This window comes from Drosophila sulfurigaster, chromosome X (genome assembly GCF_023558435.1).
Source record: "Drosophila sulfurigaster albostrigata strain 15112-1811.04 chromosome X, ASM2355843v2, whole genome shotgun sequence".
Taxonomy (NCBI): Eukaryota; Metazoa; Arthropoda; class Insecta; order Diptera; family Drosophilidae; genus Drosophila; species Drosophila sulfurigaster.
The window spans coordinates 22147187-22165614 of NC_084885.1; the positions used below are offsets into that span (position 1 = coordinate 22147187).

General features: G+C 40.2%; 1 protein-coding gene across 1 annotated transcript; it reads right to left on the reverse strand.

The window, feature by feature from the left end:
• Window positions 1-1306: 1306 nt before the first annotated feature.
• LOC133847094 (uncharacterized) lies at window positions 1307-16609 on the reverse strand. Its single transcript, XM_062281887.1, has 11 exons — window positions 15834-16609; window positions 15393-15755; window positions 14682-15307; window positions 14455-14621; window positions 14222-14397; window positions 13358-13540; window positions 12599-12707; window positions 11621-12004; window positions 6717-7155; window positions 4755-5254; window positions 1307-4687 (listed from the first exon to the last, which is right to left on the reverse strand). The coding sequence occupies exons 2-11, from the start codon at window positions 15696-15698 to the stop codon at window positions 3657-3659; spliced, it is 3921 nt and encodes a 1306-aa protein (XP_062137871.1). The 5' UTR covers window positions 15699-15755; window positions 15834-16609; the 3' UTR covers window positions 1307-3656.
• Between the last annotated feature and the right edge of the window lie 1819 nt (window positions 16610-18428).

An 18428-nucleotide genomic window follows, 5' to 3' on the forward strand; every position in this document is an offset into this window, starting at 1 on the left:
AAAGAATCGTATATTAAAAAAAAGAAACAAAGGCTATTAACACAACTAAGATGTATTTTCTTTCTTATTTGCCTTATAAATATATTGATTGTTGTTTATATTGTACATATTAGTGATGTGTATAATAGCAAAAAAAAATACGATATATAAATATATATATATAATAATAATAATGATCATAATAATAATAATAAACAAAACGTTTCACTTAAATGTCAAAAGAACTCTACCAAATTAATCATATCATCTTTATAGTATTGCCGTATTATGTGTTTTATATGTTATTAACATTTTTCTCATTTCTTTCTTTCGTTATCCCCGATGTTTGTCCTGTTATCCTCTCCTCCCTCCCTTCCCTGTGTAAGCAGTTCATCTAGGTCAATTTCAATATTAATATCTTTTAGAACCTGAGCATTTTTATGTATTGCGTATTATTTTCTTTTCTTTCGCTATTCACTCGGGATGCTACCTGATTTTGTCCTCTCCCATTCTTAGGGTTACCCCATGCTCTATGTTTAACAATTTTTTTAAATTCGCAATATTCATTTTCTGTTCAAACTTTATTTGCAGTGTCGTCGACGATGTAATCATCTTGCTGTGTCGATTTGACTTCTATCTACTTTCGCAAGCAATAAAGCAAGGAACTATTAAATTTAGGAATGATTCTTGTAAGGTCACAAATTCCATGTAAAATCCTAGAAAAATAAATGAAACACATTTGGTATGTATAAAAATAGTTTGTTGTAGTTTTTATTTCTTTTTGCAATTATAATATTTTTAGTTTCGGTTTTTTTTTTGTTTTGCATTTTGGTCTCTGAATGATTCAAATGAATTTGTTATTAATTAATTGTTAATTGTTTAAACGCTAATTTGTACATAAAACTGAGTCGCAAGCGGCATTTTATTATTGCATATTGCATATTTATAGGCGCGCGCACCCTATAAAAAAAACACCATATCTAGCTAGCGAACCAAATCAAAACTCTGTTCGATCGATTTCGATTTTGATTTTAGATTCTGATTCCGATTCCGATACTAATTCTGTTTCCGTTCAAGTTTCTGATCTGTGGCAAACTCAACTTGCAATAATAAATACATTAGACACAGACAACAAAAGGCAATTCGACTACAAGTTTTTTGGTTTTTGTTTTAATGGTTCTTCGGATTATTATTTTCTTTTGTTTTAGTTTTCTTATATATTTCTTTTTTTGATATATAGCACACTCGATGAGGTTGGGAATATTCAGTTACTAAGTTTGTTTTTCTTTTCTTTTTCTTTTGAGCATGAACAACAAATTTGTCTAAATGATAATAGTAATTGTTATTAGGTTTAGTTTAAATAGTTAGTTGACGTTGTATTTTTTTTTTTTGGCAAACAATTCAATTCGATACAACATATGAAAACTAGAGAACAAGCATTTCAAAAAACATACAATATCTCTCGAGTTTTATTCGACGCTAGAGCAGCGCCATCTAGCGTTCAGAGATGTCACATTCGCATGAAATTTAGTTAAAAAAGAAAGCTCTATTTGAAATATCTCGTTTAGAGATTGGGAAGACCGACAGACAATCAGTTCTATTATAGTCTTCCTTGGGACTACAAGGTACAACATTTTGACTATAAAGCATGGAAAAAAAACCTATAGAGAAAAATGCAGTTCTTGTGTTTTTTTTTTATCACATTGGAAAAAAATTGGTGTGACATTCTCTCTCCACTTGATGTCGCTTATGTCGCCTCGATCAAACCAATTGAATTGCAATTAAGTAAATGTGTATAAGCATTATATAGTTACATATCGGGATATACAGTTGTACAGAGTTATATATAGTATATACATACACGCGTATTTGGGATGTATTTTGTAGTAGTCAAAAATTTGATAATATTATATGAATGTTTTTGTTTTTTTCTCTCGGAAACTTGCAAATTTCTTTATATTTATATACTGCAGGATTTCTATATGTATATATATATATATATATAAATATCTGTATAGGGTTAGTATTATAGTTTAATCAACCTAGATCTAAGGGTTTCTTGTATTTCTTTTGTTTTGTTTTTTTTCTTGTTTGTTAGCAACGCGTTTCTATATCGAGCTACATATATATCATTGTTATACATTCTATATTATATTTATATTTGTATATATATGTATTTCTAGATCTTTATATAAACGTTAATTTGTTCAGACTTAAAAATGGAGTTATTGGTGTGTTTGTTGTTGTTATTTGCTTTCTCTCTCTCTCGCTATCTAGCTATCTTCTTTTTCATTTTAGTTCTCTCCTATATTATTGTTGTTCGAGGGGCGTGGCTTGAGGCGTAACGCATTTGGAGACAGTCGGAGATGTATCGGCATATATGTATAAGGCTTTTTTTGTTGATGCTGTTGTTTTGTTTTTGAGTATTTCGCCCGAGGAGAGGGGGATATTCGTGGGTTATTCATGCACACACACCACATATCATATATATCTTGTTAATTCTCACGCTATATATTTAAGGCAAATCGCACAAGTCGGGGATGGCAATATATATATATGTATGTGTCTATATAGTATGTAACTGTAGCATAAACTTATACAATACGTTTAATATTCGTACATTATATTTTGCGTGTGAACAACTTGAGGGCTACAATATACAAATCGCATATGTCTTCTATACTATACAGTATATATATACTTATGTACTGGTTGTATATATGTCGAATTCAACTGAACATACTTTTGTAATTCATTAATATTATTATATATGTATGTACAGACGCACATTGGCTGAAGTAGAAGTCTCTGGACAGCTTGGATATAGCAAAAGTGAGGTTATGTTGCAACAAAATGGCGATTTTTATGGAAAGTTACGTTGGGATGTGGAGCAGAAAGACATTGAATATTTGCTAGTAGCAAAAAAATTAGGAAACTTTTGCAGAACGCTGGCGAACTAACGGAATTGAAAAACCTTTAGAAATTTGTTGTTGCTGCCAGAGAACTTCGGTGTTCCCTCTACATTTACAATGTTGATTCTACATCTACATCTCCATCTCTCTCTCACTCTCTGTCGCTCTCGCTCTCGCTCTAATGTACGCTTGCTTGAGGTATAAAATGTACTATACAAAAAATTTGCTCGCTCTCTGCCAGTCGCACTCTCTTTCTCAATCACGCTATTGACCTCTCTCTCTCTCTCTCTATATATAGATCTCTGTCTCGATCATTCTATTGCCGTCTCTCCCTTTCTATATCCCTCTCTTTTCATCTTTTTCTTTCTATCTCACTCTCTTTCTACATCTCCTATCTCTCTATATTTCTCTCTCACTGTCTTTCTCTCTCTTTCTTTCTGTTTTCCTCTTTCTATCTATCTATCTCTCTTTCTATCTCTCCCTCTCTCTGTCTTTATCGCTGTAGTCCACTCTCTCTCCCGCTCTGCTCCGTCGCTCCCGTTGCTAACGCTTCCTCGCCGCTCAGAGTCGATACTCGTAGTGTGCGGACCGCGATCGCCTTGCACCCGAATACCAGCGATAGGGCACCCGCTGCTGATGCAACGCCAGACCCAGTGCCAAACTGGAGGCGCCACCAACACCGCCGCCACCACCGACACCAGCGACGCCAACGACGTCTGCGCCCGGGCTACGCGCCAACTGCAAAGTTAGCGCCAGACGCGCCTGCTAGGATGACGACGAGGCCGATGGCGATGGTGTGCTGGCGCTGGAGCCATGATGACGATGATGTCGTTGATGTTGATGTTGCTGCTGTTGCTGTTGGATTGCCGGATTGCTGCTGCTGCTGCTGGGTGACGTAGTGGTCATGCGACGTGGCAGCAGCGGCAAATTGGCATCGAGATACGCCTCGGGACTGAAGCGAACGCGACTGTGCTGCGAACCAATCGAACCTTCCTTCGCACTCAGATACGAACTATCGTCGCTGGTCAATGAATCCGGCGGCGTGGGATTTGTGGGCGTGCCCTGCTGCGATGAGATGCTGCTGCCCCCATTGCTGTTGTACTTTTTCATCGAGCTGCGCAGTTTGCCAGGTTGCAGTTGCAATTGTTGTTGTTGTGGTTGCTGCTGCTGCTGTTGTTGCTGTTGTTGTGGTGGCAACTGTTGTTGCTGCTGTTGCTGATAGCTGAGTGCATGCTGCTCAAAGGGCAAACTCGCTGGTCGCGTCACGGGCGCATATTTACTTTTGGCCAGCGGACTGTGCAACATCCGATTGATGAGCTTAGGCGAACCAATCGCATACAAATCTTGTTTGCTAAGCGTTGCGGCTGTTGCCACAGTTGGTGGTGGCAAACTGGTTGTGTCCCCTCCACCACCTCCACCACCGCCGCTGCCATCGTAATCCACATTTAGCTGCACATTCAAATTGAGATTGTTGTAATCGTACATCAGCTCCTCATGCTCCAGCAGCACATTCGAATTGTTCGACACCGTTGACGGTGTGCGTCGATGTCCCCCCGCTGTTACGCCCATTTGTGGCACCCGTGGTGGCGGCGTGCGCGTCTGCAGTGGCACAACAACAGCTGCTGACGCTGCCTCATACTGTTGCTGCTGCTGTTGCTGCTGGTGATGGTGATGATGATGATAGTCGTAGTAATCCGGCAGCCGATGATTGTAATCGTAGCTGTAATCCGGATACGATTTACAATCGCGTTCGTACGTAAAGTTCAGCTCCGGCCGATAGGGAAAATAATTCGAACCTTGAGGGGGAAATAATTGTAGTTGAGTTAAGTTGAGATCTGAGAGCATGAACCGAATTCAACTTACCAAAGTAACCATTGCGATAGCCACCGCCGCCGCCATCGTTGGAATAACTGGGTCCGTTGCGCAGATAATCGGCGGGCGCATAAAGCGGCGGCGGTCCAATGCCGCCGCCCACGCGAAACTCCTCGAAGACGCCGTCATTGCCACCGCCACCGCCACCCGTTGTTGTTGTTGTGGTTGGATTGTTGCAACTGCTGCTGCTCAGCTTACGACGTGGCGACGGCGTCGGCGGCTGGGAGCCGGCATAAAGTGCAGCCACAGTCTGTGGCGCCATCACAGCGGCGGCACCAACTTGTCCTGCCACAGTGGCAGTCACTAGCTGTTGCTGTTGTTGTTGTTGTTGCTGTTGCGACTGCGTTTGCGTCTGTTGCTGGTGCAACTGATGCTGCGGCGTGCGTTGCACGGGCGTGTAATACGGTTGGCTGCCGCCAACGCGACGTTGCGCCAAGTTCTGTGGCTTCTGTGACGACGTCGTCATCAACGCATCCGACAGCGGCGCATATCTATTGGAGAGTTGAGGAAGAAGATTGCACATTCAGTTGACAACATTCATTAAAAAAGAGTGTAAGGCTTAGCAAGTTAAAAAAGCATAGCATGCAAAGCAAAAGCTAATTTTCGAAAATGAAAACTAGGTGATATTCTTAAAATATACCAAATTAATATACCGAACAAATACAAAACAAGTAAGCAAGCGAGAAAAAGAAAGTGAAGTATCCGATACTCATTTTCAATGAAATCATATTCCAAATGTTATATTTGGTATATTGACGTAGTATTACATTTAAAATATACAAAGGCATACAAAAATAACGGTTTTTTTAATATACCACATTAATATACCAAAAATACTAAGATATACCGAAAGTTGTATTTGGTATATGAAAATATTATTCCATTCAAGATATCATCAAATTATTTATTGAGTATCTTCTTTCGCTTATCGAAACTAAATTTACTGGGGTCATAAAGAATATATTATGGATAGCAGGTATATAAAGAGGAGAGATACTAGAATTGAAAACTAATATATTCTTAAACAAGTAAGAAAGCTACAATCGAGTGTGCTCCACTGTGAGATACCCGCTACCCATTTTGAATAAAATCAATATGTTTTGCGGTATTATTCTCAAAATATACTGCAAAAAATATTAAAAATATACCAAATGGTATATTTGGTATATCGATATAGTATCGCATTTAAAATATACCATAGACGGCACAATATACCAGATTGTCAGCCAAAGCAACTAAGACCCCTAGTAAATAGCCCTTTTTGCCCATACAAAAGTATTTCTTTAATAACTTCGACAATTTTTATCTGATCGCAACCAAATTTCAGGAATCATAACTACTATAGTTATTATTGTATATACCAAAATTTGTAACTCTAGCTTTACGCTTGTTATTCGATTTTTTTGATTTGCGGGGGCGGAAGTGGGCGTGGCAAAAATTTAAAACAAACTTGATCTACGTGCAAACATTAGAAATGCTGTCGAAAAAAAATTATAGCTCTATCTCTTATAGTCTCTGAGATCTAGGTGTTCGGACAGACGGGCAGACACACAGACGGACATGGCTATATCGTCTCGGCTGTTGACGCTGATCAAGAATATATATACTTTATAGGGTCGGAAGATGCCTCCTTCTACCTGTTATAATACCCTTCTACCTTATGGGTAGCGGGTATAAAAACGTGAACCAAAAAGGGATACTATTTATGAGAAATATTGCAAAATACATTGTGAGGTTGAACAAGTTGAATTTAGTAAGACATTTTATAAGTTAATTTGATGATCGATAGGAAGATATATAATCTTCTTAGTTTTAAGTATAGAATATAAAAAAAAAGGTAAAACACATGCATGAAATTATACGCAATCGAAAGCAATAGCAATAGGATAATAGCAAGACAAAGGAAATACTATATAAAATTATATATTAGAATTACGGATTAGTTGGGCTTACCTTGGCGCATTTGATATTTGATTGAGCTGCCTAGTTGTTCCATCCACTTGCTGCTCGTCATGCTCCTCCTGCCGTGTCAGCGCCTGCGACTGCGACTCTAACAGCGATTGTTGCTGCTCCTGCTCCTGCAACTCCAGACACGGCGCCTTGGGTGCCGCCTTCAGTGCAGGCAACTCGCTGAGCAGCGTGGGATGCACCGGTGACACGTTGGACATGCGCACATCGTAGCCGGCGGCGACGCCTGCGAGAAGCGATGCCATGTTGTACAGCAGCAGTTCAATCACCGACAACTTGGGCTTTCGAGCCGCGTCGCCCGCGTATAAGGTGGGCAGCGGGACGTTGGTGGTGAAGCGACTGAGGAGATACGGCGATGGTGACATGATCGGCATGTTGGTTGCCCCCGAGCGCCAATCGTCCTTGCCGTTGTTGCCCTGATAGCCTGTCGATGGTTGATCCATCACCATCATCATCATCATGATCATCGAGATCCAATGGGACAGCAGCATGAACAGTGTTGACAAAATAGTGTTGAGTAAACAGTGGCTAAACAATTTAAACTAACTTTTTGGGGGGAATAATCGGAAGTGGGAATAAGGAGCAGGGAAAGTACCGCAGGCAAAATCCCACCGACACCGCGTTTGATTGATCAATCACATTCGCATTTTAGTTCTCTTTTTTTTTTTTTTTTTTTGGTTTTTTCGTTTTATTGTCAATTTTTGTTTTGTATTATTATTATCCTCTTATGTTTTGCTCATGCTTTTTGTTTGGTTTTTTCCTTTTTCTAATGGAAATTACTTACACAAAAGTACATTAAGGTGTAGACAAACAAAAAAACAATCAAGCATAAAACAAAAAAAAAAATCAACTCTATCATAATACATTTTTTCTGAATAATTTTATTATTTTCTTTTTTTTTTTTTGTTTTATCATCACAGTGTTATTTCTGTTTTTCGCTTTTTGTCCAAATAAAATACTAAAAGTAATTCAAAAATAATTCAAAATTGTGCACAAAATACCAAAAATTATAAAAAGAATTGCAAAAATTTACGTATGTAGACTGCGAGACAAACTAAGTAGACGAAAGAATCGTATATTTTTTTTAAAAAAAGAAACAAATGCTATTAACACAACTAAGATGTATTTGCTTTCTTCTTTGCTTTATAAATATGTTGATTGTTGTTTATATTGTACATATTAGTGATGTGTATAATTAGCAAAAAAAAAATACGATATATAAATATATATATATATAATAATAATGATCATAATAATAATAATAAACAAAACGTTTCACTTAAATGTCAAAAGAACTCTACCAAATTAATCATATCAACTTTATAGTATTGCCGTATTATGTGTTTTATATGTTATTAACATTTTTCTCATTTCTTTCTTTCGTTATCCCCGATGTTTGTCCTGTTATCTCCTCCCTCCCTTCCCTGTGTAAGCAGTTCATCTAGATCAATTTCAATATTAATATCTTTTAGAACCTGAGCATTTTTATGTATTGCGTATTACTTTCATTTCTTTCGCTATTCACTGGTGATGCTACCTGATTTTATTCTCTCCCATTCTTAGGGTTACCCCATGCTCTTTCAAATTCGCAATATTCATTTTCTGTTCAAACTTTATTTGCAGTGTCGTCGACGATGTAATCATCTCGCTGTGTCGATGTGACTTCTATCTACTTTCGCAGGCAATAAGACAAGGAACTGCGTTCTGCAGGACAAGATAAGATCCCAAAATGCATTTTATGCATAGCCTAAAATGCACTTGACATTCCAAGCGAGAGTCGAGTCTATAATACAAATGGGTTCTGTAAGCTAGGAAGGAACACTCTACTTGTCAACAAGCGCAATCCCGAACCCAGAAATGTTGAATTGAATCATAATTGGGAAAAGAACTCTTCAAAACGAGGCTGGACGACATCTATCATTTGAAGAAATAAACGACAGTCATTTTAGGAAATTTTCAACGTCAGATTCTAAGCTAGGAGGAAGTCTCTTTAGAATTGATTGCTAACTATATAAGCTAGGATTTTAAGATATAAACGTCAGTGATTAAGTCTAGTAGACAACAGATTAACAGTAAGAAGTCTGAAAAGATGCCACATTTTGGATCTCCTCGATAAATAAATCCAACCAACTGAAAATATCTTATATATAATAGTAGGGCTCATTGGAAAACTGCAATTTACATTTGTTTAAACAGAGGATTGTAAATAAAAGAAGATAAAAAAGGGGAATTTATGACGTGCAATCGTTATTATGCGCATTTGATAAAATAATCGTCATAATTTTGAAAATATTCGAATTCATTTGATATAACTAACTAGCCATTAAATTTCACATTCTCAATTGACTTTCCTGCATTTCCTTCAGAATTATCATTCCATCATTCCCTTCTAAATAATTTCTCTTATTTTTCCCTGCCTTGCAAATAGTTTCTGTTGAGATTATAGTTCTGGGCAATTAAGTTCTTTTATCGAGTATTTGAAAATCCTATTGTCAGTATAATATATTGCGACTTAAATCTTTAGGCTTTGAGCCTAAAATCGTCGTCGTTATCTAGGAGCTTACACAAGGGGAGCGAGGGGCGAGCCAATGCTACGTTTTAAGATGTCTTCGTATTAAGTTAAGTTTTGTTATCGTTAATGATTATACTTGTATGTTACGATAGGTAGGTATGCAAGTTTTGAGGGAGTCTAGTGTGTGATCGTGTGATGATGTGTCTTAGTCTATGGTTTTAATATAAAACAATGGGCGTTGTTGTATGCTGGCATTATATAGTTCTTGTTGTTCTTGTTTTTGTTGTAGAAAAGGGTTAAAAGCAGCAGCGCAGCAGCAGTTTCACTTTAATTTTTTTTTTTTTTAGTGAGTGATAAATGAATCACAACAACCACAATAGTAGTTTTTTTTGGTTTTGCCACCGAATCCGAAATCAGAATCGCTCCAATTGCTCGCAGGATTGTGTTTGGGGTTTTTTGCTCTTACGCTTTGCCCCCGTCGTTGTGATCGTTGCCACGTCCGTCACCGATGCTGGCAACAACTCTGCGTCATACGGATCGATGGCAGAAAATTCGGCATTGCTTCCACTACCGACGCCGCGTCCAACGCCAACATTGCCCAACTTCGTATACTTTTTCTTCGAGTTGCGCGTAAACAAATTCATCAACGACTTGAACTTGATGCCACTTGTCGAGTGGTGTTGTTGCTGCTGCTCATTCTGTGACTGTTGCAATTGCAACTTGTCATTGCCATCGGCATCCATGGACTTCGATTTGGCCAGCGAACGTAGATGAGGTTGTTTCTTACGGTTCTTCTGCTTCTTGTGCTGTCGCTGCTGTTCGGCGGCATACAACGATTTCTTCATCTTAATGACATCGGGATGCGGCTGCACATCGAGCATATTACGTGTGTGCATAATGCAATTCTTATCGAGAATCAATGCGCCATTCTGTCCATCGTCGACAGCATCCTTCAATATGCCACCACCACCACCACCATCATCATCATTATCATCATCATCGTAATTGTGCGCCATCGTTGGCGCTTCATCATCGCTGTCGTTGTCGTTATCATCATTATCGCTGGAACTGTAGTTGGTGGCGAAACTAATGGAAGCTATTGACGTCTGATGACGTTGACTGTGACTCAGACTTGTGCTCTGACTCAGGCTGGGACTGGGCAGTTCAACGGGCACAACAGCACCGCCGCCGCCTCCTCCTCCGCTGCCGCCCATTTGAAAGGTTACCGAACCTTTGCGCGTTGTGGCACGCATTTGACTCGCCATCGATGTGGAGGCCGTGACCGATGCCGACGCCGATGTGTCAATAGTCGACGATGACGAATGCGAATGCATGTGACGTTGATCCTGCTCTTCGCATTCAACTTCTTCCTCATCGTAATCATCGTTTGCGTTGCGTTGCGGCGTCGTCGTCGACGTCTCCTGTTGCTGTTCGCGAAAGAAACAATGTCGGGGGAATTGCGAACCCGATGCATTGCGTTGAAAGCGACCTTCGTGCGCTTCCTCCGCATCTTCGTAATCATACTCGTAATCGTAGGGAACACCCAAACGTTGTTCGGTCAAGCGGGTGGATGAATTGTACATGGTTAGATCACCGCTCGATTTTGAATTCACACGCTCGCTGCTTGCCAATATCTTTTTAACCACATCGCGATAGAAGGCACGATCATACGTATTATTATCACCGGAACGTTCCGTTCCCAGTTGTTGCGGTGTTATGATCAATGTTGTCGGTGCTGCTGACGGCTGCATTGTTCTTACGAAAGTCGTTGTCGTCATCGGCGGCGGCTGTTGACTGTCTAGGGATAGCTTTTTGCGTCCCACAGCCGGACTGTTGCCCAGACTGCCGCCCAAGCGTGCGTTGGCCACATCCGGATTGATGGCAACCCCGGCGCTCGATTTGAGAAAGTGAAAGCAACCGGTCGTTGGGGTTAAAGTGTCCGTTTCGGAGCTATCATCGGACAGCAGATGCGACACATTGTAATTGAGATGATTGTGATTGTAATGATTGTAATTGTTGTGCGACGACGGCGGCGATGACGTTGCCATGTGATCGAGTCCATAATCCTGGCTGCGTGCGCGTCCATAAATGCTGCTGGCAGGCGGGCGTTTAACGTTATTCAGATTCAGTCGTGGCGAGTTGTGGTTGCTGCTGTTATGGTTGTTGTTAGTTTTGTTATGATTATGATTATTGCTATTGCTATTATTGCTACTATTGCTGATGTTGTTGTTGTTGTGGTTGTGGTTGTTGTGATTGCTGCTGCTGCTGTTGTTGTTCTTGTTGTTGATGTGGTTGTTGCTGCTGCTGCTGTTGTTGCTACTGTTGTTGTTGATGTTTTGGTTGTTGTTCTTGGTATGCAGTATTAAATATGGTATACCTGTCGCCACACCAGCACCCACCGCTCCAATGGCCGCCACACTGCCACCCAAATACATTGGTGTTGTTGGCGCCGATCCACCGCCTCCTCCTCCTCCTACTCCACCGACTCCGACTCCTACTCCTCCTGAACCAACAGCAATGCTGCCCACATTGGAGCTGCCCACCAAGGTATGTGGCACCATCATCATCGCTCCCCCATTGGCAGCAACCGGTGTCAGTTGCTTCTTGTCGAGATTAGGCGCACTTTTGCTGAATGATGAGTGCGTTGAGCTTTGCGGTGGCCATTCGGGCGCCTGGCCACCGAGCTGGGGCGGCAGCAATGACCGCTCACGCTGATGCATTGTCGACGGTCCCCACGTCTTGTTCTTGTGCCCATCAGTCACTGAATACCCGCCAAACGAAACGAGTAAATGAAACAAAAAAATAAAATACAACAGAAAACAGAACAAAGGAAAAAAAATAACATAGAAAACACAACAAAATTAAAGCAATAATAATTCATAGTTTAGAAAAATATAAATGCATGCTAGAAAATCAACATAACTGCTAAGGAAATATATGCAAATTGATCGAAGTATTTCAATTCCATTAACTTTTCACCGAAACAAATGGAGTCGGAACATTTAAAAAAACATTTAGCAAGTTATATTTTTCTTTGCCGTGATCCATTTCAAGTGTTTCTGAGCAACAAATTAATAAGGAACAAAGTGGAATTGAAACATACAACTTCTGGCTACATTCTCGATAAACTTTACATTGTTTTTTTTCCAGCATATTTTTTCACAGTTAACACCAAATTGAATGCTTAAACCTTTCTTTTCTTTGTAAACTTTTATATGTACATAGGTATTTTTACCTAAGGAATATGTGCAATAGAACACTAGGTAAAATTGCAATGTATAGACGGCTTTTTTATGGCTTGCCACACGAAAATGACGCTCGATTATAGAGGGAAATTCCAATTGTTAGTACTCACGTGCTACAATGCGCAATCCGGAGAGCGAGGGCGAACCAGGAGGCTCCACTTTATCGCAGACAGCCGTAATTGTGTGCCGAAAACCCGTGGGCAGTGAGATCTGTGCTTTCTAAAAACAAATAATTGTAATTAGTGGAATTATTTGATGTAAATATAAATTATATCAGCGTTGGGTTCTACGAAAAAAAATCAACGATCCACAAAATTATTAATAAGTCGCATTTCAAGTTAATATAATTTATTAAATTGTTATAAATACTTAAAATTTGTTGAAAAAGTGACAAAAAATATACCTCTAAAATATAGCTAATCCTATATTTGGTATATAGTACTGCATTGAAAATATACCATAGAGTGCAAAATATACTAGATATAGATTTAAATATACCGTAAATTACAACATATACCAGATTGTCAGCCAATCAACTAACCCCCTAGTAAGTAGGTCTTTTTGCCCATACAAAAGTATTTCTTAAATAAATTCTGCAACATTTTCAAACAAACTTGATCTGCGTGCAAACATAACAAGTGCTATCGAAAAAATAGTAGCTCTATCTTCTATAGTCTCTGAGAACTAGGTGTTCATACGGACGGACAGGCAGATAGAAAGACGGACATGGCTATATCGTATCGAATGAACCGTTCAAAATACAGTCGATAAAGATTTCTCGTCTATGTATTCTCTTAAACAATTGATAGATTTAAAAAGACAACAATCGCTTCAAATTATAACCATAATATTTGTATGATGTGCTTTACCTTCTTGATCTTTTTGGGCTTGCGTTTCGATGGCACCGGCTGCACCTGCTGCATGATGAGCTCGCGTCCAAGTATGTTGATCTCACGCTGTCGCAGCTGCTCCTCGAGCTGATGCAACTTGTTGGCCTTCTCCACCTGCTTCTTTTGCATCAACACCAGTTGCTCCTCCTTGTTGCGCAGTTCCTAAACACAGAAAAGAAAATCGACATCAGTACACAAGGTTTGCAAAACTAAACAAGGCAAGACAAGACAACAAAACGATTTTCGTTCAGTGCAGTCAGTAACTCGAAATGTGGTAAGATAAAAAAAAGAAAGATAACCAGGAAAAAAAAAAAACAAGTCATGCAATTACACATTCAATTTGATTTTGTTTTGTTTTGTTTGCGTCGAGGATTGTGAGAGGTAAACAAGGAAATAAACTAAAAATCAAAACTAAACCAATTTTGGAAAAACAAAAACAAAAATGCAGCGCAAAAACAAAACGAAATGCGAGCAGGAAACGCGACAAAGAAGGAAAGAAAAACGTAACCATTTTTGGGGCACACGCCGCTTACCTCTTCGATGGTTTGGAAACGCTTTTTATATATATATATATGTATATAATATGTGGTTAACAAATATTTGAAGTGGATGGAAATTCGATTCGATATTTGGTTTTAGAAAGAAAACAGAAAAACAGAAAGTGTTAAAACAAATAGATTATTACAGAGAGAGAGAGAGAAAGTAGGAAACTGCTGCGACTAATCGCGATGTTACAATTCGTAAAAGGGAATACATAGAGATGTACTATATATAAATAGGAGCTGCTCTTGATGTATATCTATATATATACAATATATGGCGCATTCTATAGACGCTGATTACCTTTTCTTTTTCGCGCAAATCGTGTAGCACCTCGGCAATCTCCTTTTTCCATAGCTCCTGCTGCTGATGAAACGATTCCTGCGGCGTCAGCGTAAACAACGAACAAGCGCTGCTCTCGAGCTGCTCGATAATCTTCTTGAAATCGGGCCTTCGATGCGGATCACTTTCCCAACAGCCTGCAAAAGATCAATAGAATTTAATACAATTGCTTTTTCGCCAGCTCTAACGCTTACTCTTCATGAGTGCGCCCCACGTTTCGGGGCAGGTTTTTGGTATGGGCAACGTTAACGTGTTGACAGCAACGCCATACGCCACGGAGAGCGGATCGAAACCTTTATACGGCGTCTCGCCAGTGATAAGTTCCCACAAGAGCACCCCATAGCTCCACACATCCGAGGATCTGTAGGACAGTAAATTATTAAAATTGAATTCATTCTGTACTTCACATTTCTCTACTCACTTGGAGTACATGCTCCGGCTGATGACTTCGGGCGGCATCCAGGCATATGTGCCCGCCGCACTCATACACTGTGTGTTGTACATTTCGCGTGCCAGTCCAAAATCGGTGATCTTCAGCGTTTTGTGATATAATTGATTGCCCTCGATGGCTTCGTAGATGAGCACATTGGATGACTTCAGGTCGCGATGGATGATCGACATCGGCGCCTCGCTATGCAAGTAATTCATGCCGCGTGCAATTTGTATGGCCCAATCCACTAAGACATTTGGTGGTATCTTGCCAGCGGCAAGAATGCGATTTAAACTGCCACCGCGTGCATATTCCATGACCAGACACAGTTTCGTGCGCAAACAGACGCCACGCAATGCGGCAATATTGCGATGTTTCAATGGCCAAAAGAGTTTCGCCTCCTGCAGCACATTATCACGCATACGTTGCATGTCATCGTCGCCGGTCTGATGGGCAATCTTAATGGCCACCTCCTCGTTGTCGTAGTAGCCGCGATGCACTTTACAAAAGCCACCGGAACCAATGACCTCTTTGATGTCCAGCTCCTTGTATTCAATTTCATGCGGCAACTGCATGGGATCCGTGTCCGTCACAAAGTTGCGCGGAAAGACTCCAACCTAAAAAATCACGCACATATAAATAGATGCGGTTAGTATATACAGAGTGCATGATTCATATGAGTTGTGTATAATGCAACAGCACCTTATCACCGATCTTGCCCGTCCACCAGCCCACATCGCCAGAGACTTCGCTGTCCGTGGAGAGCACCACAACAATTTGACCGCGACGCAGCGTCAACTCATCCTCGCCTTGGGCATTATAGTCATACAATGCGGTCCAGAGGCTGGCGTCCGCTGCCAATGCGGCATCCTCATCCACCACCAGACCATTGGCGGCCGCATCATCGGCATTGAGAATGTGTTGCTGTTGTTGTTGTTGCAGTTGCAGTTGTTTCTGATTGTTGTTGTTGCCATTGTCAACGTGCTGCTCCTCGCTGATGGGGAGCATGGCCAGTGCTTGCTGCTCCTGCTGTTGCTAAACGATTTGCCGCATCCGCATCAAAAGCTGCAACATGTGAAAAGCAAATGTCAATATCTATATAGAGGCGTGGTAACGCCCACTTGTGCAATGCGCCACGCTTACCCAAGTTGGTTTGTTGTTTGCCGCCTTCTTATTGTTGTTGTTGTATTTGCAGATCAGCGATTTCACTGCAACTTGTCGCCCACCCCGCCCCCTTGCAGCAACAAGCAAGATACGCACGCACGCACAATAGAAAACAATCAGAGGCCACACACTCACACTCTAAAATTGTAATAGGCAACGACAACGCAGCTTGAATACGTTTGTATTGTTGTTGTTTTTGCTGCTGCTGACAAGTTCCAATTGGAATCCCAGCTCTTGTGTTGACTTTAAACTGATTGCAGAACTCTTCTTATTGGTATCAGGCAGCAGCATAGCACGCACCTCTGTCTCCCTCTCTCTCTCTTGCTATTTCTTTTCGCATAAATTTGCTGCTGCTGCTGCTTTTCCTTTTTTTTCTCTTTTTTGATTTTATTTTTTTCTCGTTTCTTTTTGCGTTTCTTGCGCGTTAGTGTGTGTATGTGAGTCTTTTTGTCTGTTGTTCGCTGTAGCTGCTGCTGCTCGCTGCTCGTTGTTGTTGGCCCGTTTCGTTTTTAAGCATTGTTTTTACATCGTTTGGCGACTGTGCTGTTGAGGTTTGTTTGTCTCAATTTCGTTTGCTAAGCTCGTAATGTTAGCAGTGATTGATTTCGCTTTTCGTATGTTTTTTTTAAAACATAAAAAAACACTTGTGTTGGTTTTGGTAGGAGAGAAAAACTTCAGAAAATCGACGGGCGATAGACTGCCGGACTAGAGGTGGCGAAACATCGATGACAACTATCGATGATACGATATTTTGTTTTGAGTAATTTGTTGGTTTGCTTTTGAAAATCGATGTGTTTTGCAATTAGAAAAATATAAATTAATTGTAAGTTTAGCAAATTATTTAAACATATTAGAAGAATGACTCAATTCATACAAAGAGTTGCCTGTAAATACGGTTTTATTGAATACTACTACGCAATACCAATATATATCAGAAACTGTGGAACAATATACCAATAGAAAGACTTTCCTGATTATGAGCTGGTTACACCTAATTAACGAATATTTTGCAAAAACCATTTGTATCATAGCATTTTAAAAACAAGTAGTATTTTGAGGAATTAAATAAGTTTGTTTTCATCACTCTTAAAATAATATTCGCCAAAGCGAAGAACAAACGTTTTTATATGGTACTGCCCGATGTATTTTAGTAGTTTAATATCAACAACGGTCACACAGTAAATAAGCGCAACCATTGTGGCGGTGTCAACTCCAGTTTGTTTTGCTCTTTTTTGCGTTAACATCAAGAAGCTACATTACAGCATCAATTTACAAACATGTGGCAGCACTGTAATTTTCTATTATATTTAAATTAATTGAAATACTGAACCTATTGCACACGTTAAACTTGAAATGCATATTTATAAAATAATATACAATTTTCATATACAAATTGTATATATTTTTCAAAAATATACCTACTTATGTTATGGCTTCAAAATAACAGCTGAGCTCTGCTTCTTCTCTGTTATAACAGTCAATACACGCGCGTCTGGCAGCTTCAGTTTTATGCAAAACGCAAAATTTGTTTGAAAATAATTGCGGAGTGAAAATGTGAATTAAATTGGTTCGTCGTGCGGTAGTAATAATGGTAACGCTGCTAGGCCACGCGGAATCTTAAACAGCCGTTGCCCATTACCCGTTACCCACCCGTTGTGTATTCCATTAATGCCGCACGCGCGCTCTGTCTCTCTTACTCTCTCGCCGTTGTAGACTTGAGAGTTTTGTGCGTTCGGCTGTTGGTCCAGCAGCTCAAACAAACGTCGGCTTTTTAAGCATCCTCGGCTGCTGCTGCTGCTGTCGCAGTAAATAGAATCCGAAACTGGAAACAGAAACAGAAACGAAGCCAGCGCCAATGCACGCACGGGGCTACAACACAGCAGCAGCAGCAGCAGCGGCGCATCGGCTAACGGCAAACGGTAAAAACGGGCTGCTGTGTCTTGGTTCTTTCATCGCTCAGTTTAGTTACGCGCAAGATTTCAACACAAATTGTTGTAGCATACTTTACGGTTGCGGACGGCGGTAAGAAACGGGCGTGCGCAGCGCAAAAGCAAAAAAAAAAAAAAAATTGCACACGGCAAGAAATCCCAATCACAAAATCCCGAATCCGAATCAGAATCATAATCAGCAACCAACGGCAAACTACTGCGATTCCGTTGTTGGGGCTACGCTTAACTATTTAAATAATTGTTCAGTCGCGTCAAACACACACACGCATATTTCACGCTTTGTTTTTATTATTATTTGGCGTTAAGTTAAATTTTTTTTTGTGTTTTAGAATTCGCATCATTTTTGATTGCTTAAAATCCGACAACACACCAACAAAATAAAGAATTCGTTGGAAACTTTTGCTACAAATTTCGCAACGCTTTATTTCGGTTTTTTTTTTTGGTGTGTGTTAAACGCGTTGCCGTCGTCGTCGTCGCCGTCGCTGTCACCGTCGCTGCCGCCACTCGAATTTTTTCTTGCTGTGTGCGCGCGTGTATGCGTATGTGTGTGTATGTGAGCTTGCGTGCGTGCATGTGTGTGTACGTGAGTGTGTTACAGTATTTTTTTTTGTTCACGGTATTCGCC